We start from the raw sequence: 25,694 nt of genomic DNA, 5'->3' as shown, positions 1-25,694 counted from the left end.
AGGAGTCATCTACCACTACTATATCCTTGCATTCAAGTTAGAGGACATTCAGAGGGGTAGGGAAAAACATGAAGGTAATCTTCCATTGAAACAGGACGTATGGTATATGTCATAAGTTTGAGGACATAAGCATCTTTTTCCTGTGACCTCCACCAACACATTCTAGCATGCATCTTCACCTCTTGCCATAGTCTGTCACTGACTGAAATTATGAAAACCAGGTACAAAAATAATTCAGGAAATATTGTAAGCATCAATCAATCAAACATGATTTATAGAGTGTGGCTAATCACACGCAAGGGTATCCAGCACTGAGAACATAGCTCTTGAGTCCTTTCCTGAACTTTATAAGAGAGGGTGAGGTATGTAGGTGAATGGGAGATCGATCCAGGACTTCGGCGCAAGGTAGGAGAAGGATCATCCTCCAGTGTTGCTTTAGGGGATGTCGGGTTGGGTGTGTGAGGGAGAGGGAAGCGGAGCACAGGTGTTAGAAAGGGTTGTTGAAAGTTCACATGGTGGTTGATGCCGACCCATGTGTCATTGTACAACCATCTCCCCTGAGAACAGAGCAACGTAAGAGTGACTTCTCTTGTTTCAGGCTCACTCTGACTGACACTCATAATGACACCCAAACCCATCTATACCCTTCTGTTGACAATCCACTGTTCGCATGTCTGACCCGAGTGTTGTAAAAGTTTTCCTGCAACTTAGAGGTTTCTATTATTGGTTACATCAGAACCTTATACCCTCCTGATTGTGTCAAAAGTCCAAAATAATATGAAATATAATATCCAGGCTGTCTAATTCCTCAGACACGGTGTACACCTTGAATATCGAAGCCAGAATTTCACGAGAGGCTAATATTGAGGGCAAAATTTCAAACACAAAATATTGAAAGGTAAGTATAGGATTTCTATATCTAACTCCACATGTATGTACCTTGATGATATATATATCTTCAAAGTACGTAGATGTGGAGTTAGGAGGAGGAAATCGGTACTCCCTCTATATGCGCTTACCTTTTGAAATTTCGGTCTTCAATATTTTGTTCACAATATTCTTGTACCATGATATTCAAAGGCCTAGTAGTACAATCCTAAGAATGTGGCATTATTACAATAATTTATAATGTGTGAAGAGAACTACATATAATTATCATCATCCAAGTTACTTATTCAACAATTTATTAACACAGTACAAATGTTTGACAATGTACCACTCTGCTCAGGGTTCAAAGTCCTTCTGCTTAACGAAGAAGGCTTGAAAGGACACGGGAAGTCATTCAACGGAAGCAGGATTTAGAGGCTAAGCTAAAACACTTATTCACTCAGGAGCATGTTAGTGCTGGAAGAAACAAGTAATTGACTTTCATCAGCCATCGGTTCCGAGTCCCACGTTACTACGTTAACTGTAGACGGAAACCTGGGCATTCCTTAAGAGTTTACTTCTTTGTACCCCCAGCTCTATAATTGCCAACTGATGATGACACAGGTAATATTATAGCAGCAGCAGGAATGTAAAGTGAGCACAGCTCTTACAGCTATTTTTACAATGTGTAGTTTTCATTCCTTAGCCTTCCCCTTAATCTGTTGTAGGATACTGAAAACTGAGATGCAAGGAGCAGGGAGACCCTATCATGTTATCACTAAGAGTAAATGGGTGCATCACATCACCCGGCTCACTGGAATTTTGTTAAATCAACTTCAGTGGGTGGACAGACTCCCTTATCAAATGGACAACAAACAAGTGTCCACTACTTGCTTCTTCTACAAACTACCTTAATGTCTGCATTGCCAGAGCTAATGGCTACCCACCCGGTCCTAGATACCAAATATGAAAGTTTTGGATTTTGTAGTCACTACAGTCTTGTTCAGACCGAACCTGAGTTGGACTTCTGTGAGATGGACATATCATAGGACCCATCGTAGCCTCTAAGGGTGACTAAACACCAAATATAAGTATTGAAAAGGATGGGTGAACTCTGAGGATCTCTGAAGCACTCCATAGCTGATCTGCCACACAGAAGAGAGCAGTAGAAGGCTTGGAATCTACTCAACAGTTAGGATTAGCCCTTGCAGATTCTGTCAGTCTTTGTTGGTCTAGAGAAACTGACTTGGTGGCATTGTTAAAAATTTGTCAAATACCATTAACAAGTAGTATCAAGGCAGTGACAATATTGCTATCAGCCTCTTGCTGCAGATTGTCTAAGAACACCACCAGAGTGAGCTAGGTTCCCCCAAAATAAAAACTGCTTTAAAATGGCCCACAAAGTTGATAGTTTTAAATAAAAGAGTGTATCCTGTCAGTGCTGGGTATAAACAGTATGGGTGACTGCTGTGGGGATTCGGTGGGTCAAACTAATGGTCTGTAGAAGAGTCTTAACCGCTTATGGAGGTTGATGGGGTTATGCTGTGGTGTGTGAATAGTCTATTTGTGTTACCTGAGCACACAGAACCACCATTTACCACAGGGTGATGAAGATGGGCAACCACTATGGACAGCAGCAGGAGAATGGGTAAAAGTGAATTAGTGAGATCATGGAGGTATGTCTGCACTAGAGACCACAGAATAAAATGCATACTTTGCCATGTGATTCTGCATGAACCATATAAATACCCATTAGATCTATATAAGACATTTGGACTGATTTAGAGTTGGTTAGCAAAGGAAAATCTTTTTTATTTCTAGAGCTGAAGCTCAAAAGGGAATACACTGGTAAAATTCCCTCTACAATACTATGCCCACAGTGGAGGAAATTCTGTTGACTTATTCTCTGGAGCTAATACATCCTTCAGAAATTGGAGAATTTCGTGCTATCATCCAACTCTAAATCATGCCCATCAACCACTGCATTCTTAAAACCTTATTGGCTGACTAAAGGAACATGTGTGTTATGTGCTGTGTATTCTGTAGAATCTGCAGTGAATTTGTTTTGTTCAGATCAAAGAAATGTTTGAGTCCTTTACATTGATTACATTTGCCGCAACGTTGTCCTGTCTTAAACAATGGTTGCATTTCATTTCAAGACACCCAAATAGTTCTGAATATAATAATTCAGCTGAAACAAATGAAATGTGGGATTCTATACTGTTTAAAGCATTGACCATTTTGGGCAAAAGTATTTACGCTTCAAATGAGAATTTAGGTAAGTAACAGTTTTTCCTCCTCTTCACCTAGAAAATGTCTTCCTCTAACACTGCTGGGAAGGAACTCTTGGAAGAGGTGACAGCAAGTCTTCTGAAGCTCCAGCGCCTTCCCAGGCCCCACCCTCCTACAACCAAACGTCTAAGCAATGGGTCCATCAAACTAGAATGGAATGATTACAGGCCTCTGAGTGGTCTTCAAGTCATTTACAGGTGAGTGTGAATGTTGCTGAGAGTCACCTTGGCTTCATTTTGGGGAAGATCATTTATGTGAAGCATTACACGTCAGCCATTTAGAGGGCATTAAAATTGTGTGGTACTGTGAGCTAGAGTACTACACGTGCTGGTATTGGGCAATTTAATGATACTCTTGCAAACTCCTAAGAATTAATTATCTCGTGTAAAAATTCTGCTGACGAGAACGGTGTGTAAAAGGTGTTAGGCAGTGTTCATTGTGAAGAACACAATGTTACTGGGTATTTCAAATGAACATCACTGATGGTGGTCTGTGATGGATTATAAGGTAGCATTTATCAGGATACCTTGTTTTGGCATGTCTTAGTAGAGCATGCCAAATAATCATAATAACCTAGCAAATTTAAACTTAGGGACTCTATATGAGTCTGGAGGTCCAGTGGCCGCCAAACTAGTGGTGACGGTCGGACCGTCGCACTTCAGGTTGTCCCCAGACAGTGCACATTCCGAGGGTGCTGGGGTGCTACAGTATTGGCTTCGGCTCTGTTAAGGGAGTTAATGTCAATACCTTAGCACTGTTCCCGCCAGTCAGCCCAGCTGGAACGTCGTAATATGACAGGGGTGGCTCGGCATGACAGTAGCATCCTCCCTGAGGCTTTGGCAGTCCCGTGGTGGGACCACCAAAGTCGTAAATGAAACTACACTAATATTTACACTAAGTAAATAAATAAACCATACATACATTAAAGGAAAAGAAAAATAAAGTAAACTGTACATGAAAGTAAACAAGTTTAAAATACATCATCACTGTATCTCTATTGTCAAAAATGTAGTCATTACAAATATTCTTAAAGCACACTCTCATCACTAGTAACTGAACAAGTTGCTAACATGAGCTCTATAGTTCAGATGTTTAACTCATCCAACTGTTCTAAAGGGAAAAAAAGTACTAACTATTGTTCTAAAACCCCTTTCCTGCATCAGAAACTTCCTCAAACACAGAGTTTCAGCCACATGCAAGCATAAAGCTTTATAATATTTTAGGAGATTTTTTGAGAATATTGAGAGATAGAGTTACACTTCAAATATTGTGCTACCGTTGAAATAGAGGAGGGTTTTGCAATGGGACTTTTAGCACCCTCTCAGAACCATGTTATTAGAGTTAGTTAGTTAAGTAATGTGGAACCTGCCATAACTCATCTTTTCCAAAATATGAGGCTACCAACCCGATATGTGCAAATCATAAAGCAGATCAGACTCTAGCACAACCACAACCAAATCCCGGATTTAGTTTCTAACCTAACAAAATAACTTTATACACTACACTAAAGTAATCAAAACTAAGCTTTAAATTAACCTACTCTAAATATTACACTAAACTAATTTAAACTTAAACATGCACAAAACGTAACTTTACACTACATTGTAATCAATTGAACTTAAATCAAAATTAAACTAAACTTAATCTTACACAGTACTAACCTGTACATTAAATTGAAGTCAACTCAACCCAACACTAAACTAAAGTAAATGATACTAATTCTAGCACTAATATGAAATAAGTTTTAAATTGACTATACTAAACTAAAAAAGTATATTAAATAATATTGTGTGAGTTAAATTGCAATTATTACAGTTGCTTCCTGTATGCAGTGTATGGTATTTTTATTGTATGGAGCAACATTTACTAGGCCTCTCTTGAAATACCCAGTTCTGTATGTTAGAGAATGTGTGAGGACGCCAAGTATAGAATGGACAATTAGAATGCACAAATTGCACAGTTTTGTGTAACTTGGGGTGCATGCATGACCTCTCGTAGACACCATTTACTTGGTGAGGGACTGAGGCCTTGAATGGTGTTCTAATGATGAACTCGCTGAATTGATTGTGGTCAAAATCAATCTCTTTTTGACCATGTTTGTGCTGTAGACAGATTGTTTAGGGTGATTCCATGTTTTATAACTCATAGGATTAGTGAATTGCCTGTTTTTTGTTACCTATTTTGGTTTCAGGTGTAGGAATTTAGCTATTTGCCCTTGACAAAGTGAACTAATAGACAGCTCTGGTTGGAGTGCCTGGTCGATGCTGTAGTACACATACAGTCTGGCGTTCTTCATTCCTGCCCGGATATGTTTTTTTAAAGATCTGAGCATGTAGCACTTTGAAAAATCTTGTCACTTTAATTTACAAATTCAATTATGTTACACTTTAGCAAGAAAGGTACTGCGTTCAAAAGCAAAACAACATTCTACAAGAATGGAGGGTGCTTGTTTAGCTATATTTGGGTTAAATAGTGTTAAGCCACTGTTTATATGTGGCACTCACTGACAGCCACAGCATAAAGGCCAGACTCTAAATCTGGATATTTGCTACTATGATGTGTACAAAGAGGAAACCAAAGGTTTGTTCCTGTTGTTTCTACGTCATAAAGGTATTTCAGGCTGCTCTGACAGGGCTATCTGGAGAGCAGACAGCAAAGCTTTGGGACAGAAGGGGAGGAGAGGTATGTGTGAGAAGTAGGTGGCAGAAGGCCAGCTTTTTGTTTTATATTTGGGAAAGGGAGGAAAAGTCATATTTTGTATGGGTGCTCCATTAGTCCCCTGCCCCTACAGAGCAGCTAAATTCAGGTGCAGTTTATTTTAAGGGCCATACATACATTAAAGATGGCTAAAATGTGAATAACTGTTCACCTTAGAATCTATAGAGACATGATATAGAACTTGAGCTTCACTTTTGTTGTTGATTTGATTTCACTTACAACTCCTGAGTGAAAAACATTCCCATTAGTCACTCTCACTTCTTAGCCTCCTCTGTAGATGGAACAATATTGTACAATATGACAATCTAGAATAGGTTCACCATTTAAAAAAAGTATTTTACCTAACTTGTGACTAAAGTTTGAGGCTTGAGACTACTCCAGAAACATTCTGTTATATCAGAAGAATTAGAAAAGGGGACAATAGAGATAACTCTATATATTATAATTTTATCTTCATTTATACCCATCAGTGGCAACAAAAGAAGTAAAAAAATGGTGATTAGGTAGTGCAGCATGTATCTGCTCAAGTTTGAAGTAATCGGGCATACGGATTAGTCCTATTCTCAAAGTGAAAATAAAAGATGTCCGGCCTCATTTAAAGATTAAGAACATCTACCAAAAAGCAGATTATATAACTTCAAGTCTGTGGTTCCTCTCTCTATGTAGGGGAGAAGTGCCATGTTTCTTGAAAGCCAGTTAAAACCTGGTGGTCCCTAATAGGAAACATATGATCCCCAAGGGCAGAAAGCAAACTCCGGGGGTGTCGGGCATATTTCTTTTTTGGTTTTCAATAACAAACTTGTTGTGGGAAGCTAAATGCTTTGCTGAGTGGGTTCATTGAACATGGTGTCCACTCAGCAAGCCTTAGTGCCTTCAGTGGAGTTGGGGAAGCTCCGCTGGAGGCACAAATGTCTGTGTCTGGACTGTGGGTAGTCTTACACCAGGTCATGGTTGGACATCCCTCCATTAACCTAAAGGATCATCCACCATACTCTAAATGAGGCCCAACATTTTTACAAGCTTGTTCCCCAGACCCAACCACTTGTTGGCAGAGTAATGCATTGTGGATCTGGAATTGTCTCCACCTGTAAAAATACTGTTACAGGTAAGTAATAGTTCTTCTCTCCTTCTGGTCACATTTTTTTGGAAGAGTGTGTGTTTGTGGCATGTCCTATAGGGAAAAAGTTAGATGTGATGTGTGAAGTCCTCACAAGTGCTTCTGTCATGTTGCGGTAACCTGTCACATCCAAAATCCAAAATACATGCTCATGTTATAGGCGCATGTGAAATGGGAAAAAAACTTTATGCAGCATTTGTTCTATGTACCTGATAAGTGAAATCATAGCATTCCTGCGCCAAAAACTAGCAAACTTTAATCAGGGTCTCAGTTAGTCAGACGTTCCTGTCTGTACATTGTAGATATAATGCATATCTCAAAGTTTCATGAACAAAGTGCTAAGCAGTGTGAAAGTATGGGTCACTACACCTTAGTGTGGATAATGTGAATAAGTACATACGCACTGAAGTATATTAAATAATCCAATGGCTCTTAGCTTCATGGAAATATTTTCTTTGGAAACTAATAAATACTGTACTAAAAGTAAAGATTTATAACATTGTGCAGAGTACTTTATTTGGTGTGGCATGAGAGTGCATATTCTCTCTTTGCTTTTAGTGTTTTCTTTCATTCCTTTCTTTCTTATGGGTTGAAACTTACTGCCTTTTTTCTTTTTACAGGCTTTTCGAGAGAGACAGCCTGCTTTACCATGGACGCCAGTGCAGCTATGTGTTCTCTAATGTCAAGCCGGGCAAGGAGTACTGCTTCACACTCAGCATGGAAACCGAGGGAGACCACAGCCCTCACATTAGTGTTACAGTATTTACCCAGGAGGAGTCAGTGGCTAGCTGCCCACTGAACTTACGAGTTATCGGACGGACAACCAGCCAATTGAAGCTGATCTGGGCTCCACCTGCAGAGCCTCATGGAGTCATTAAAGGCTACACTGTGTGTAGGGGGGACACTGTTGTTGAGTCTACACAGGAACTAAGCTGCATTGTGGGAGGGCTCACACCTGACACTAGCTACACCTTCAGTGTATGTGCCTGTACAAGTAAAGGAAGGGGAGAGAAGGCATTCGTGGAGGCCAGGACCACAGACACTGGTGAGCATGCCCCAGGAAAATTAAGCCTCTATGTTGTGGGCCGCAGTGAGATCTTCATTACTTGGGATGTCCCCAAAGTGCCGCTGGGTCGCTTCTTTAACTATGAGCTGTGTCTGAATGGGAAAGTGGTTTACCTGGGCACCGAGCGCACCTACACTGCCCGGCGGCTCACAGCCAACACAGAATACACTTGCACTGTTAGCGCCATCACCAGTGAAGGGCGTTGTGAAAGCCGACCAGTGACCAGGCGGACTGCGAAGGATGAGTATGAAAACATTAACAAGTAAGCGCTCAGTGTTTACTATTTACTCCGATAAATTTCACCCCGCTCTTTTCATTACGGTGTACCAGTAGAAGATGCACTCTCATTTTAATGGTAGAAGATGCACTCTCATTTTAATGGTGCCTCTAATCAAAATGACCAACATTTGACTGTATTGGCAGTTTTATATCCAGTGACAGGTTAAAATCATCAGTAGTGTTCGTAGGACAAAACACTCTTGAGGCTTGTATGAAAAGACTGATAATCTGAAGCCATTACACATTGGGGTGGGTCAGGCACGATAAAAACTGATATCGTTCTCTTCATACTTTATGTTTAAATTGTATCTCCAAACACAAACGATTCCTTTGATTCCTGCACCAGCATCTAGGAACAAAATGTTTATATATCATTCATGCAATTTTCCACAGAGGCTATTCTCCCATGTGGAGCAGTCAACCAGCAACAGCCCACTCAACTCAAGCTTCCACCGATTCAGATGAGAAACCAGCAAAGACCAGAAGCATCATGACAGAAACTTATAAACGTTCTCCTGTAAAGATACTAAAGAACCATATTCTTATAAGCCAAAGGGCCAACAGACCCAGAGAGGATGACAGTGCTGGAACACCCGTTTTAAGATCCAGGTAAACCGAGACTGGGTTCATGAGCCTGTGCAGAGCGCTGCTATCTATCCATTCACCAATTTATCAGAGAGTGTATTTTTTTGGAGTATCTATGTGTAACCTGTTTCCCTTCTGTAGTTTGTCTGTAGTCTGTCCGCAGTCTGTCTGATGTTTGTAGTTTTGATGTCTGCCTAGAGGCTCAAGTGTATCTTCATTTGTCTGATTTGTGTCTTCCTGTCTGTTGGTATGTTTGTTTGATTAGTCTGTCTTTCTAGCCCTTCTTCCTGTAGTATGTCTGTAAATAGTCAGACTGTCGTCTGTCATAGCCTTCCTGGTTCTTGGTTTCTGGTTTCAGTTTCCCTATGTGTTGTCTGTCTGTAAATGAGTAAATAAACGAACACATGAATGATTAGTGCATTCCTATTAAATAAAAATGTTTCCAGGAAGTGCTCTTGTAGACATCTGAGGCTTCTCATTATATTTGATGATTATTGGAGTTTATCTGACTATTTAAACTCTTCAGCATTAAACACTCTAAAGTTGAAATTCAAAATGATATGTGTTGTAGTTCTTAGGTCAGTGGGGGTAGTAGGCACTTACGGGCATATTTATACTCGGTTTGCACCGAATTAGCGTCATTTTTTTACGCTAATTCAGCGCAAACCTAACTCCATATTTATACTTTGGCGCGAGACACGTCTAGCGCCAAAGTTATGGAGTTAACGTCATTTTCTGGACGTGGAAACCTACCTTGCATCAATGAGATGCAAGGTAGGGTTCCTGTGCAGAAAACGACAGTATGGCTATAATGCCATATTTATCCCCCTGTGCTAAAATCATGCATGGGGGAATGGGGGCCTTAAATAGTGGTGCTTAGCTTGCATAATTAGAAAACAAGGAAGTGTTGATATCAGAGGACAAGGCATTTTTGAAAATATGAAAGTTGGATTATGATTTTGACTGAGAAGATATCAGGAGATAGTTGGTGGATTAAAGGCAATACCATCCACATTTTTCATTTGCCAGTCTTGTAAATGGTAATGTAGCCAGAGGTAACAAGTGAGTACATGATGGACTGAGTACACGTGTTGAGCCATGATGTGGTGATGCATAGAATATCAATGGTGTGCAAATCGTTGGCAATCTCAGTGTGGTGAGCATTAGCTAATCATGGATTTTGAGGCATGAGGGGAGCTTTCTCTTGAACACTTGTACTCTGGGGTTGAAGCTTGTTCAACATCGCAGCTGAATGATGTTATTCAGTTTGGCAAGTTTGTGGAATTTGTGGCTGGTGAGTGCTGAATTGCACTAATGCACTAACATGTGGACGAAATAAACATTTTAGCTTTTTTAGGGGAGTCACAGATTGATTGGGTGGTCTGTACTGGATAAGTATAAGCAATGTGAGACACAAAGGGGTTAAATTAGCCTGATAGTGAACATGGAAAATCCATCCACAATGACTGCCATTACTTACGTAGTCTGAAGGGACAGATCATTGGAATTGTCAGTTACTGAACTCAAGGGAGGAAGGTTTACCTTTTACCGAACAGATTTTACATGCTGTTAATTGGAGAGCTTTGGTGTGTTGTGGGCTGCAATTGTTTTGTACAGAGAGCAATGCATGGGACCAGGTGCCCTGAGACTCAGGAATTCATTCATTGCTCTGGAATAGATGAATAGACTCCTGAATGGCAGGAGAGCCATAGTTTGAGTATTTGTCTGTAATCTGTTTTCTCAGGGCATTCTGCCATTTGAGGGTCTGTCATTGGTCTAGAATCCCCTTTTTTCTATATCATCTCTGTACTGATGAGATTTCTGTATTTATCTATATTCTGTTTTCACTCTGATGACATATTTCTGCCTGTAGCAATATATTATCTTTGTCTTACTGTAGTCTGTATCTTATCTGTCTCTATTCTACCCATCTGGCAGTGGTATGTCTATGTGTAGTGTAAAGCACATTTAAGTTTTGCAGATACGTCATATCTAGGAGCTATGTCTGTCTACTTATAAGTCTGTTCACAGAGGGCTAACATCCTCTTGTATTGTAAATGTCTACCAGCAAACAGAGGCCGAATTGAGAAGGTTGTTTTCTAAATATGTTTTCCGCAGTTTGGCTTCTTGGCATGGTCACCGATAGGCTCTGAAAAGGAAGACAGTTGTGGGTTCAAAGGCAGATTCTGCTTGCTTCTTGGCCAGGGACAGCTTTGAAATACAGCCATCTTCTCAGTGGATTTTAAAACTACTGATGATCACTGGGTAATCATGGAAAGGTCGCCCTCTAACGATGTGAAAATTATCTTTAATACTGAATCCAATGCCGTATGTATGAGTGCTTGAAGTGCGGGGTGCCACATTGAAATTTCTTAGTATGTTGAACAACTTGATGGAGATCTTATATTATTAGATCAAGGAAAGGGACGCTTTATAGTCACTTTTCGACTTTTATGTTAGTTTAAGTCTTGTAAACAATCTTTCTCTCTGTTCAACATGCTATTGGTTCTTTGTGTTTGCCCCATGCAGGAGAAACTCATCTTTATCCTGGTCAACAGAATCGAGTTCAGGGACACCACAATTACTTTCTGAGGTACAGTGAAATCAGACTTCATAAATCAGCATTTCACACTCTGAGAATTGTATGTGATCAAGCACATCTTTGTCCATGCAGCATGTTTTTTTCTAGCAAGATTTGCATTAAACCCCATGACAATTTTGTAAAATCTATTTTCCATACCAAAATGTTGTCTGGCCGTATCTCGTGTGACATTATTTTTATGCAAGCACACAACTTGTGTAAGAAAAAGTTACACAAGATGGCAGGTAGCAAGACATTTTCTGTGTGAACCAGTCCTCGGCTTGAATCTTAGAAGACTTTGGGCCCGATTTATAAAAAGTTACCGCTGCCTTTGCATCGTTTTTTGATGCAAAAGAGGCTCCCCTTTTGCATAAAAAAATGACGCAAAGGCAGCGCTAACTTTTCATAAATCGGGCCCCTTTTTCTTATGCGAGGTGCAAGCTCAGTTTAAAAAAGTGACACAAAATTGGGTAATGAAACATTTCGAGAAATGCTGTGAATTTTGCATAAGATGAAAATTACATTTCGCAAATATAATTAAAACCACCCTGACTTAGATGAAATATGTGATGAGTGAATCGTGGTGTTGAGGGACATGAATGCTTATGTGGCCACAGATATAAACGTTTTTCAGAAATCATCAAGGGCAGTCCAGCAGAGTCTGAAATTCTAAGGGTCCAGCCATTTTGAAGATGGCAGCACCCCACACATCCTTGCAGCAGCCTCCAGCCAAACCAATGGCAGGGAGACATACTCATTCATAAATACTCACTGTGACAGCCTGCCATGCCTGAAACATAAATACTTGCCCCCTCTCCTAATTTACCAAAGTTACAAGGAGGTTTGTCTCTTTGTAAGCCCCACTCTGTCGCTTACACTGTACCAGAGAAAACTGGGCCAGAAAGGAAGTGCCAGCATTCACCAGAGGGGAGTTGCTTGAGTGTGGGGCTTACATAGACAGAGGAAGTATGTGATAAACATGCGTTAGAAGACATGTAGACAAGGAGAGTAGAGACTGGATTGAGGGTGGAGGCACTTAATGGCCTTGTTTGTTTCAGACGGAGGAGTGATGTGTACATATGTGTATATGTAGTTCTTTAAAGGTTCATCTGTGCACTAATATGTATGTGTTCTGTATGTGGTTAGTGTTTCTATCCTTAAAATATTTGTTCTCACCCTAGAAATCTATTTCTAGTCGGGGAACACCAAATGTATATGGTGCACCCATTATGAAGGTTTTGTCTCTGACACTATTATTACTGTTCTTGACATATTGTTAGCATTTGCATAACAATGGCAAATCTTGAATTATGTTGGGCGTCCTTGCACTAATCTTGGCATAATGTCAGCTATCCTTGCCTTATTGTAAGTATGCTTCGCCTACTTGAGGCCATCTATCACATAATTGTGGCCAGCCTTGGAATATTGAAGTCCATGGCTGAAATGATGTGGTAGTTCTTAGTATTATGATGGACAGACATGGCACAACTATGGTCCTGACAAAATGTTGGGCAACCTTCGCATTGGTTTGCATTATGGTAGGCATCCATGTCATGTGTGGGTAATATGTGTGCGGATGGAGCAGAATCTGTCAATATGATGTATTTGTACCAGGGAAACCACAAGCTGAAATTTGAAGACCATGCATGAAAATTGATTTTTGAGGCAAAAATTCTGTTTCTTTCAAGAAAAAGACAAGATTTTCTTTGAGTGATGTAACTCAATATGAAAAGAGCACACTTGATTAAAAAAAAACATGTATTTTGGGAAACTGATATGCTGATGTTTGAAAAAAAATGTTTAGAAATCTAAAGCATATTTAAAGCTGCTTTTTAGGGTCGAGATCACCAAAGCACACGCTAGTGCATGCGCCTTGCTTGCGAGACTCTGTTGTGAACTAAAAAGGGCTTGGAGCCCACCCGTTGCTTACCATTTGTGGGCTTGCTTGGCACTCTTCTTTAATGCCTCATAATTCATCACTGCAGGCCAAACATCACTTCCATTCCAGTCTGTGCAGCAGGGATCAAGCACTGATTTATTCAACTTAATCAGTGCCGGTCCGCTGCTCCCCACATGATTGAGATACTTATTTTTATCTTCCAGGGCCCTGCAAACAGAAGGTGTGTGACTGGCAAAAGTGTGACCAGCAGGACAATTGCACAGTTTTATTTTCTATAGTTAACTCTTTTCTTCTATTTCGCCAAGTATTTTTTTCTTACTTTACACTCATGTTTTGTTTTGTTTTTGCTTGTGGACTCCGTTGTCAAAAGATGATTATTATCTTGTTCTAAATATAGCAAAGCAACATTGTTTCTTTCTTATGTGTAATTTCAGTACTGATGCTTTAACACATATTTGTGCAGTACATCCCAATCCACCTCACTCCAATCCAATCCAATCCACCCCACTCCAATTCACGTCAATCCACCCCAACTCAATCTAGTCCACCCCACTCAGTCCAATTGAGCCAGACTAATCCAATCCACACCACACCAAGCCACCCCACTCCAAACCAAACCACTCACTCCAGTGTATTCCAATCCACCACAATTTAATCCTCCAAACCTACCCCACATTCAAATCCAAAATAATCTGCCCTTCTCCAATAACAAACAATCTGCCCCACTCCAATCAAAAACAATCTGCCCCACTCCAATCCATAAATTTATGACCCACTCCAATCCAAAACAATTTGCCCCACTCCAATATGTCCAACTTCAATCCTAATCAAACTGCCCCACTCCCATTGAAAACAAAATACCCCACTACAGTCTAAAATAATCTGCCTCACTCCAATCCAAAACAATCTGCCCTACTACAATCTGTCCCAGTTCAGTCCAAAACAATCTGCTGCAGTCCAATCTGTTCCACTCCAATTCAAAACAATTTGCCCCACTCCAATACAAAACAATCTGCCCCACTCCAGTCCCAAAACAATCTGCCACACTCTAGTCCCAAACAAATCTGCCCCATTCCAATCTGCCCCATGGCAATTCCAAAACATCGGCCCAATTTAAATTTAAAGTAATCAGCCCCATTCCACTCTGACCCACTCCAATCCAAAACAATCTCCCCCACTCCAATACTAAATAATCTGCCCACTCTAGTCTGCCCACTCCAATCCACCCCACTCCAGTCTGCCCCACTTCAATCCAAAACAATCTGCCCCAATCCAGTCCATAACAATCTGCCCCACTCCAATCTGCCTGACTCCAGTCTGCCCCACTCCAATTTGCCCCACTCCAATTCACCCCACTCCACTACACCCCACTCCAGTCAACCCCACTCCAATCCAAAGCAATCTGCCCCCACAATCCGCCCACTCCAATCCACCCAAATCCAATCTACCCCAATACAATTCAATCCACCTCACCCCAAAACAATCCACTCCAATCCACTCCATTGCACCCCAATCCACCCATACCAATCTAATCCACCACTAACCACCCCACTCCTGGGGCGTGGCTAGCCTGCCGGCAAGATGGCCGTCACTCAGTGAGACTCTGCCGGGCTTATGGCTTTCTTTTTCCATTTCTCCTGATGGAGCGGCTGGGTTAGCGCTCCCCGGGCCGGGGGGCTTGCTGCTTGGGACGGTGCCCCCGCCCGTCCCGAAATGTGGACTATTTGAGGCCTGCGAAGGCCGGCTAAGTGGAGGCAGGCTCGGACGGTGTCGGGCCTGCTGCACAGAAGGCGCGCCCGGACATGGTATCCGGACGCGCGCCGCTGGGAGAACGCCGAGGGACCGGCGACCGTGTGCCGGCTGGAGCAGGCCGCCGGAGAGGTACCGCCTTGGGGGCCGGTTGGTGGTCTCGTTGGGCCCCGTGCCTCTGCGGCCCTCACGGCCCTGCGGTGCTCGACTGCTGGGCCATGCGGCCCGGGCGGGAGGCCTGATCCGCCTTTGGCGCTGGCGGGATCGGTGGCCCGCAGCGGGCTGGCCTGCTGGTGGCCTGCGGGGGTCGGCCTGTTGGCGGTGCCTTTGGCTGTGGTGGCCCCGGGCCCGGTGATCGCGTGGCCTTATCCCGGTTGGCTGGGCTTGGGCTAGGGCCTGAGATCGGGCCGTGCTCACCCTGGGCTTCCTAGTGGTGGGTGCCCGCTGTGGGGCCTATGAGAGACTCATCGCCGGCTGGGCCGAGCCGGGGGGGCCTTCTTTGGGCCTTTCTTTTTGAGGCCTGGCACTTTTCTGGCCGTACTGGCATCTTGGTGATTTTTTTGGTAGCTGAAGGCTGCAGATTCGAGATTGTGGAGGCCTGCATGAAACTTTGCTTCATACTTGCTGTCAATCGGGAGGTGAGCAACCAGCTTTGAAGGTGGTCGGAGACTACATCTGGGTGTGAGGGGCTGGCAGTTGGCAGGCATCGACCTGTTACTGGAGTTTTTCGGCGCAACGCCGCCCTGGACATAAACGTTTTGTGCGGCTTCTCTCTCTTTTTGTGGAATACAGTGGTGCGCTACTTACTGTGGCTTCTGGCGGTGGACATTATGGGGAAGGCGGAGCAGCGGCAAGCAAAGATTTCTTTTGATGGAGGCAAGAGAAAGGGTGGCGTGCCGGCATCGCAGTCTGGGGAGGTGCAGATGGAGGAGGGGCCCTCGGACTCTTCAGTTAAGTCTATGTTCTTGGACCTTAAGAGTAGCTTGGCGTCATAGATGCCAAGCTTAACTGAGCAGATGGACCGCATTAGGGCCAGGGTGGATGACCACGATGCTCGTTTTGAGCAGCTTGAGTCGCGCACCTCGGATCTAGAAGATCAGCGGCATGGCGAGCAAGAACGGTTGTTGCAGATGGAGTGGGTGCTGGAGGTAATCAAAAAACAAAACAAGACTTGGAAGCACGGTCTCGGCGCAACAACATTAGGGTGATTGGCCTCCCGGAATCCACGGATATGGGCAGGATGGAGGACTTCATGGAGAAAATGCTTGCAGACTTATTTCCTGGTGAGCTCTCTCGAATGTTGGTAGTGGAGAGGGCCCACAGGTTGCTGGGACCCCGGCCTCCCCCAGGGACTCCGCCGCGACTCATTATTATCCGTTTACTGAATTATCGCGATAGAGACGCTGTGCTCCGGCTGGCTAGAGAGAGAGACGGCCGGTGATATAGAGGAACACAGAGTTGCACTTCTTCCCAGATTACACTCCGAGTGTGCAGGCGGCTTGTAGAGCGTTTCTGCCGGTTAAGCGCTCACTAAGCTTGACTGCCGCTCGTTTTTCTCCTATCTATCCAGCGAAGCTCCGAATACAGCATGGTGGCACATTGCATTTCTTTACGGACCCGAAACTGGCGGCTAAGTTCTTTAAGACGATTCCCCGGAGGGCTTCAGCTGAGGGGCCGAAGGATCCCGGCTCGGAGCGAGCGAACCTCAGTGACACTGACTGACTGACCCTGGGGCTGGAGTATTGGAAGACCTTGGGGCCCGTCCGGCGATGCTGGTGTGGTGCCTTTGTTTCCCTTTCATGGGCTGCCCTGTCATTATAACTGCTTCATTAGCCCTTTGCCCTCCCCTGTCCCGTCTGCTCTGCTGGCGGGCTGGGTGGCTAGCCTTACGACCTCTGGATGAGTCCTCTTATTATGTTGTGGGCTTTTGATTTCCTTTTTGGGGGGATTGGGGGAGGGGGGCTCCTTGCTCTGACCCGTTTGGGGGGTCTGTGTGCGTGGGTCCTCGTTAAGGTCTGTTCCGTGTGTGGGGGTTGGATTTATTCTTATTGTTCTTTTGTTTTGGATGTGACTGGTGGGCGGCGGAGAGTGGCCTGGCAGCGGGGCGTATGGACTTGCGGTTTTGATGGTGCTGGAAAGGATGACGGCAGTTAGCTGCCTCACTTGGTATGTGCGTGGCTTGAATGACCAGCACAAGGTGCGGCTCATGTCTGCATATGTCCAGCGTCATCACATAGATGTATGCATGCTGCAGGAGACTCATTTGGTGGCGTCCGCATTTAATCGTCTGAAGGCCGGGTGGATCGGTGAGTGTCATGGCGCGGTGTACTCGAGTTATGCAAGAGGTGTGGTGATTCTGCTGCGTAGGGGGCTGCAATGGCGCACGCGCAGAGCGATAGTGGACCCGAATGGGCGTTATGTACTGTTGAGTGGAACGCTATTGGACAGGCCCTGTCGGCTTATTTCGGTCTATGGCCCTAATGTTGATGACCCTGAATTCTTCTGTGAGGTGTGGCGTCTGATTGACTCGTTGGGGAGTGGTGCTGTGATTTGGGGAGGGGACTTCAATGTGGTCCTGGACCCAGAGAGGGACCGGGGGAGCTTGACTAGGGCACGATATTCCGCTGCTGCCTCTGCCTTAATGACTGTAATGAAGGATGGTGCTTTGGTTGACTTATGGAGGGCGACGCATGGGAGTCAGAGGGAGGGTACGTGTGTCAATTATGAACACAATAGCTGGACCCGTATAGATCGATGGCTGGGTACGAAGGATGTGGAGCTTTGGACACGATCGGTGGAGCACTTAGCCCGGACCCTCTCGGATCACTCCCCGGTTAAGCTGGAGATCCCCAGGACCCCGAGTGCCGCGTTTGCTTGCCGTTTGCCGCAGGGGGCCCTCCGAGACGTGGCGTTTCGCGAGGAGGGTCGCAAGGCAATCCTACACTTTTTCAATGAGAATAATGGATCGGTGAGCTCTGCCGGGACGCTCTGGGAGGCTTTTAAGGTGGTCATTCACGGAGTGTGTCTTTCTAAGCAACATGGTGTGCTTGGTGCAATGCGTTGGGAGGTAGCTGAGTTGGAGTCGCAGATTGCTGAGCTGGAGGCGCAACTGGTGGTGAACTGGGCTGGCGACACGTTGGTGGCTTTACGGGGCGCGGTCTCTCATTATGAAGAGGCATCCCTGTGGGAGGTCTGCTTTCTGGGGAAATATGCAAGAGCTCGGCGCTACGGGGAGGGAGACAGAGCCGGGCGGACACTGGCGAACATGTTGCGCAAACCCTGGGCCAGTGGATACGTCACCGAAATATATGGGCCGGAGGATGAGTGGGTGGCAGGGACGGAGGGCGTCATGAAGGTTTTCACTAGATATTTTATGGATTTATACTCTGAACCCGCTGAGCTGAAATCTGATGCGGCGCAGGCCTATTTTTCTGAGATTAGTTTGCTCTGGTTCGAGGACGAACATAGTGCTTATTTTGATGAGCCCTTCATGGTGGAAGAGGTTAAGGCGGTGATTAGCGGACTGCCTGGTGACAAGTCCCCGGGGTTAGATGGCTTAACTCCTGCTTTCTATAAAGAGTATTCTGACATTTTGGCCCCCTACTTGCTGGAGGTCTATGCTGAGGCGATGGAGACCGGGGCTCTGCCTGCTTCCCTTCGGGAGGCGTTGATTGTCACAATTCTTAAGCCTTGGAAGGATCCACATAGTTGTGACTCGTATCGCCCACTCTCTATGATCAATGTGGACAATAAAATATTAGCTAAGCTGATAGCGGCGAGGCTGCAGCCATTGATGCTGCGACTGGTACTTCCAGACCAGTCTGGGTTTGTACTGGGGCGGTCGACGATGCATAATTTGCGCACGTTCTTTGCGGTGCTGGGCGGCCTTGTGGTGGAGGAGGACATTGCTGCGGTGTTCTTAGACACCACAAAGGCGTTTGATTCTTTGGCTTGGTCATATTTATTTGCGCTGCTGGGTAGGGTGGGCATGAGCACACGTTTCGTGAAGCTGATTTGCTTGTTGTATACTGACCCTGTCGCTCGGTTGCAGATGAATGGTAGCATTTCTGACCCCTTCCCGGTGGCCCAGGGGACCCGACAGGGATGCCCTCTGTCCCCATTGCTTTTTGCAATCGCAATGGAGCCATTGGCGGCCTTTCTGCGGCAACACCATAACAGTAGGGGGCTACCGTTCTGACAGCGTCCTATATTAATTTTGATGTACGCCAACGACATTGCGTTATATGTGCGTGAGCCGAGCAAGAACCTTGATGTCCTACTAAATGAGATTGTCTGCTTTGGTGCCTTCTCTGGCATAGCGATAAACTGGTCTAAATCGGTCGTGCTGCCCCTTACTGCTGGGACCGTGAGTTTTTCATCGCAATACCCCATTGAATGGGCGGATGGCCCGGTTAGATACTTGTGAGTCTGGCTGAGTCGTGATGTAGAAACCCTTTGGCTTGCCAATTATGGCAAGTTGGTAGCTTGGCTAGAGGACAGGATTGAGGTGTGGCGCTCGTTGCCACTGTCGCTTATTGGGCGCACTGGCATTGCAAAAATAGTAGTCCTGCCAAAATTCCTGTATCTCTTCGTTAACCTTCCGTTGGCGCTTACTGTGGCCTTTTTGCGGCGGCTTAGATCGGCGCTGGTGCGGTTGGTATTGGCGGGCAGGCAGCCCAGGATTGCTTGGGAGAAGCTGACGCTGTCGTTTGAGATGGGGGGTCTTGCTGCCCACGACCTGGAGCTTTATTACTATTGTGCGCAGGCCCATTTCGCGTACTACTGGATCCGCCCCATGAAGTACTTACCTCATCTTGCGCCTGAGAGTGATGCAGTGTGGCCGGATAGGCTGCCGAGGGTACTTGGGTGCATGTCTCAGCCCCGGTCTAGGGGGGTGGACACAGTTGCGTGCACCTCCGGAGCTTGGGTGGCTAAGCTACGCCGGTCGGGGACGTGTGAGCCCTTTGCTCCTGCGCTGCCGGTGTTAGATGTTGCAGATGAGAGGATGTCCCGGGATGCACGGTTACGAGACTTCCTGATCAATTCCGACCTGGCATCGTTGGGAGATTGGTTGTAGGGTGAGTGCTTGATTTCGCCGGAGAAGGCGCTCAGCGCTGGGCCCGACATTGCGTTGCATCGGTTATATGTGTTGCGTGTCTATGCTATGCTCCGTGCGCGATTTGCTGGCCTCCAGGCGATGCCAAAGATTTGCCAGGCACTGAAGATGCTGTGGCGTGCTCAGTCGCCACGTAGACTCATTACCAAGCTCTATGGGTGTTTGCAGGAACAGCAAAGCGATGTTGTCATGGCTGCTGAGGCTAAATGGGAGCTGGATGTTGGGGAGGATATCTCAGAGGCAATGTGGAGAAGCTGCTGTGCGCACATGAGAGCGCTGTCGCTGAACTACCGACTGCGGCTTATTCACGTTAAATTTTTACATCGTTTGTATTACACTCCCCGCAGTTTGCATGCTATGGGGCTGCGCACAGATGCACAATGTGACAGGTGTCGCGCGCCGGATGCTGATCTCATGCATTTAGCGTGGAACTGTGGAGAGGTGCATGCCTTTTGGATAGAGGTGATGCAGGCGATAGCGGGAATGACTAGCTAGGATCTGCCTCTTTCCCCTGTGTTGGCGCTGCTTGGACTGATGGATGGGGTGCCACCGGTGTGGCGACGACTGGTGGGAATGCTGCTTTTGCTGGCTAAAAGAAGAGTGGCGATGTGCTGGGGAAGAGGCAGGGCCCTTCGAGGGGCTGATTGGATGCGTGACGCAGTGTTTTGTCAGGAGCAATTATCTGCCTTTTGGGAGCTGGCCCCTGAGTGCTCTCGCACCAGGGACATCTGGGCACCGTTTCGCTCCTTCTTGGAGTCCCATAACTGAAATGCGATTCACTTGTCTTCCTCTGAATGGTCATGCACACAGAGGTTTGTCTTGTTGTTTACCTTCAGCATCTTGTGAGTTGTCAGGTTGGAGATCCTACTTCATGTGGCCGCCCTGCCGCTCCCATCATTATCTTGTTGGTGTTGTTGTTGGGTTTCTCGTCCTGGGAGAGTGATGGCATTGGATTCTATTGTGCGGTGTGACTTAATGCTATTCCCTTTGCTCAGTACACAAGACATTGTCTGAAGTATGATGATTCAAGCACGCTGGGAATCTATTGTTGTTGTATCACATTCTTGGTTGATCCCAATGGCAAATGTATGTACACTGATGGTTTATCATTGTATGTATTTGCTTCGCTCCTGGGGCGTTGTTGTCTGTTTTAAAATTTGCATAAATACATATCTTTCTTTTTTTTTTTTAAACCACCCCACTCCAATCCAAAACAATCTGTCCCACTCCAATCTGCCTCACTCCAGTCCTGAAACAATCTGCCCCACTCCAATCCAAAACAATATGCCCCACTCCATTCTAAAACAATCTGGTTCACTCCAATCCAAATAAATCTGCCCCACTCCAAAACAAAAAAATCAGCCCCACTCCACTCCAAAACAGTGTGCCCCACTCCAGTCCAAAACAATCTGCACCTCTCCAATCTGCCCCACTCCAATCCAAAACAATCCACCCCACTTCAATCTGCCCCACTGCAATACAAAACAATCTGCCCCACTCCAGTCTAAAATAATCTGCCCCACTCCAGTCTGCCCACTCCAATCCAAAACAATTTAAAATACTGCGCACCATGGCGCAGGGTAGGTGGCAATAGCGTCAGAATTTCTGACGCTATTGATGTACTGTTCAAGGGTTAGCGCCAACATATTGGCGCTAACCCTGAACAGTACATAGGGACCCCCTGAAAACAATGGCATGTCCCCTTTTAAAGCCTGCTCTGAGCAGCCATTAAAAATGCTGGAAATAATTATGCAAAGAAATCTCTTAGATTTCTTTTCCCCATTTTTGCAGCCCCCCCTAACGGGGGAATGCCCCCTTTGCATACATTGAGCCTGGCGCAGGCATAATGTGGCGCAAGGGGTTACAAAGTGGTGCAATGCATGCATTGCACCACTTTGTAAATATGGCACAATGGGTTTGGCCTTGTTGGGCCACATTAGGGTCATAAACAATTACGCTAATATGGCGCAAGGAGGTGCTAGGCCCTTTTAAATCTGGGCCTGAGTTTCTTTCACTGTTTGGAATGAGTCATGCTAGTATTATTGTAGTGGTTATTTTCAATAGGAGGTTGACAATGAAGGGGAGGAGATAGTGTTTGATCAAGAAGATGTGGAGGTTTCCAGGTACTATGATTAGCCCAGGAGTTGAGGAGATTGCATACATGGAAGGGCCTGCTATATGTATAGGCCCAGAGATGAGCTGAGGGAAGTTGAGAGCCTGTTATTTTATCATGAAGGAACTTGGCTGTGGGAGCTTAGCTTGGTAAAACCGAGATGCAGAGACTGAGGTGATTTAATGTAATGGCAGAGATAGTTTCTATTAAAGCATCAATCAATGCCCTCCTGTTTGGCAGTAAATCAACAGGATTGTGAAGTAGAAGACAAGTGCAGGTGAGCAATGGACCCAGGTGATTTGTACTCTGCCACAAAGAAGTCTTGAATGCTTGTGGCTTGTTAGGGATCCTCAAACATCACTGCTAGTCTACCTCCCACCTGCCTCTGTTACTTCGCGCAAGGATTCTATGTCCAAGGGTGTTGTCTTGCGCATAACTGAGGAAGCATCATCTCCTAACCATGTTTCAATGATGAACATTGCTTTGTTATGTTGATTTGTATAGCGCACTATTCACCCGAGAGGGTATCCTGGCATTTGGGCAGGTGTGTAGGTGTGTGGGTGTATAAGAAGAAAACGTTTTCATCTTCTTGCAAAACTCAAGTGAGGAGGAGGCTCTGAACATGTTGAGGGAGTTTATTCCAAGTCTTAGGCATGATGTAGGAGAATGAACAACCTCAAGTTTTTCTTTTGCAGATGCAGAAAGTATGTGTGAGTGAGGCAGAGCATATGCTTCTGGTGGGTTGGTGGAAGTGCCTGCGCTTGTTCAGGTTTACTGGCCCTGTGTTGTGTACGGCTTTTGTATGACAGAAGTTTGAATTGGCTGCACTTGTGAATGGGGAGCCAGTGAAGCCTCCTCAGGTGCTGTATGATATGATGTGGGTGTAGCGTGGAAGGTTGAGTATGAGTCTTGTGGCGGTGTTCTGAATGGTCTGGACTCTGTGTAGGAGTTGTTTGGAGATTCCAGTGTAGAGAGTATTGCCATAGTTCAGCCAGTGATGAGTGCTTGTGTGACGGTCCATTTGGTGTTCTAAGGTAACCATTTAATTATCTTTCGCAGCATGTGTAGGATTTGGTAGCAGGAGGAGCACACTATGTTGACTTTAGCCATCATGTTGAGCTTGTCAATTAGGATAATTCCTAGATTTCATGCGTGGTCTGTGGGTAATGGTCCTAGCTCAGACGCCCACCAGGTGGAGTCACATGGGTAAGTCTTGTTGTTGAAGACCAGGACTTCTGACTTGTCAAAGGCAGTTGGCTTGCATCCAGTCTACTACAGTAGTCCTATAGTTGATGAAGTCGGTTCTGGTGGTGGTGGTCTTGTCCACCAAGGAGAGAATGAGTTGGGTGTCATCAGCATAGGAGATTATGGTATTTGGATGATGTTGGCGAGCGGGGTCATGTATATATTGTAAAGGGTTTGTGTGAGTGACAATCCCTGTGGGAATCTGCAAATTAGTTACTTGGTCTCTGATGTGAAGAGCAGCAGAAAAGTTTGAAAAATGGGGTCAAATAGTGCCTTGTATAGCACATTTTGCACATGCATTTGCTAAAAAACAAGTATTCTTTGGCTGCTGTGTTCCTAGGGACCCTAAGACGCTTTCCTCCTCAGTTTCATATTGAACCCCCTCCCCTGTACTCTTCAACCTCATGTGTCCTTCAAGCCCATACCAGCTCTTGTAATCTTTACTACATTAAAACACAAATGTGTATGTTTCTTGTGCTGCTCAATCCCCGTCTGCTTATCAGTCCATGCTTCATAGCCCCACATCTGCTCTTCTCCATATGACTCTTTACCATTTGTATTTCAGAACTTCCCCATGATCTTCAGGTTTCCGACTCTCTTCAGCTCTTTCACTAGTTTCATCAGGCTTCAACACTCTCTACTCTCCACCTGTTCAATCTTTGGATTATTTTTGTGCCCTCAGCCTTCTACAGCAGCCAATACATTTCAGAGCATCCTATTCACCATGCTAATCATCAGATTTTAAGGTTCTTCATGCTGTCCTTTGACTGGGAGATACCACCCTGGTGTACTTGCTCCAGTGCTCAGCCATTTAAAGGCAAGTCTTTACACTTGCACAGCTGTTAGATTCTCACATACTCTTACTCTCTCATTCTCTCTGTCCCTTTATTTCACTCCCCCAGTCAATCTAGCCAATGCGCTGTCACTCTCTTGTTCTTTCGCTCTCTCCCTTGACACTCTCTCAATCTGTATGTCTCACACTGTAACTCACTCTCTCTATTACTCTCTCAAACGGTCATGCTGCAATCTTCACATTTTTCCACCTTATGTACCCCTCATTGCATTTCAGATATTCATTTTACAGTTATAACTGCATATCACATGTAGTAATGTTAGCACACATATATTGTTTACTGTTTATTTCAGTAAGGTTTGATAGTTGAACAATTGTTTATATATGTAAATCAAACAGTCAATAATGTTTCATATTGTTTAATGTTTGTTCCAGCGATTGTTTATGTATGAAATTCAAAAAGTCCGTATTATTACATTGAAGCAGAAGTAGGTGAAGGTGTATGTTGTTTTTGAAAACATTCAATAAGTAGCAATATGTTGTTTGTTATTTTTAATAATATTCAACAAAAGGCCTGTTCTTATTAAAACAATCTGAAAAGAGTTGTTAAGCTAACTACAAACAAGTATTAGAGAGAGGGAAACAGCCACACTTCCTGGGAGCTGAGAGTTTGGGCTCGTGAAGACAGAAGCTGTACCCACCTTTTTGAAGGCCAAAAAGAGGGACCTCGGGTTGATTGAGAGCCCTTATCTGCTTGCTTGACACTAGCTCTCATCATACAGGAGAGTATCACTGCAGTTCCATCAAGATAGGCAGCTGAAAGGCAAGGCCATCTAAGAAACTCATTCAGGGTTCTTTTGGTACTAGGATAGCTTCAATGGAGGCAAGTAGAAAGGAGTTGGAGACAAAATGTAGGGGAAATCTAAAATAATGTTATAATGTTCCAATTCTTTCTAATATTCTGTTTGTTAGCTGCTATTGTTTCCACTATTCTGTTTGCTTTCATTGCCACAACTATACACATAATATGTACTACTACGATAGGGTCTTAATTTCAACAAAAGTCATAAAAATATATTCTTAGTTTGTATTCTTGAGTGCATCTATTTATCATCAAAGGAGGTTTAGAACCTACCAACACAAGTACTCCTGCAAGTTTCACAGGACTGATTGTTTCCCAAAATGCACCATCCTCATGTAATGCCCAGGTGGTCTGTGATTTACAGTCCACCAGATTCTCTTTCTCAAGTTGTTGTGTTGACTTAGACTGTGC

The 25,694-nt window shown here is 44.7% G+C and overlaps 1 protein-coding gene across 1 annotated transcript in view; it reads left to right on the top strand.

The window, feature by feature from the left end:
* The window catches only part of LOC138301205 (uncharacterized), a 189,067-nt gene that overhangs the window by 125,991 nt on the left and 37,382 nt on the right, over positions 1-25,694 (top strand). The window contains exons 7-10 of the mRNA XM_069241444.1: positions 3,178-3,356; positions 7,615-8,322; positions 8,733-8,948; positions 11,454-11,517. Of these exons, the coding sequence (XP_069097545.1) occupies positions 3,178-3,356; positions 7,615-8,322; positions 8,733-8,948; positions 11,454-11,517 (1,167 nt within the window). The remainder of the gene's footprint in view (positions 1-3,177; positions 3,357-7,614; positions 8,323-8,732; positions 8,949-11,453; positions 11,518-25,694) is intronic.

Source organism: Pleurodeles waltl, chromosome 6 (genome assembly GCF_031143425.1).
Source record: "Pleurodeles waltl isolate 20211129_DDA chromosome 6, aPleWal1.hap1.20221129, whole genome shotgun sequence".
Classification (NCBI taxonomy): domain Eukaryota; kingdom Metazoa; phylum Chordata; class Amphibia; order Caudata; family Salamandridae; genus Pleurodeles; species Pleurodeles waltl.
The sequence above is the reverse complement of the archived record's forward strand: the minus strand, read 5'-3'. Positions and strand labels throughout refer to the sequence as shown.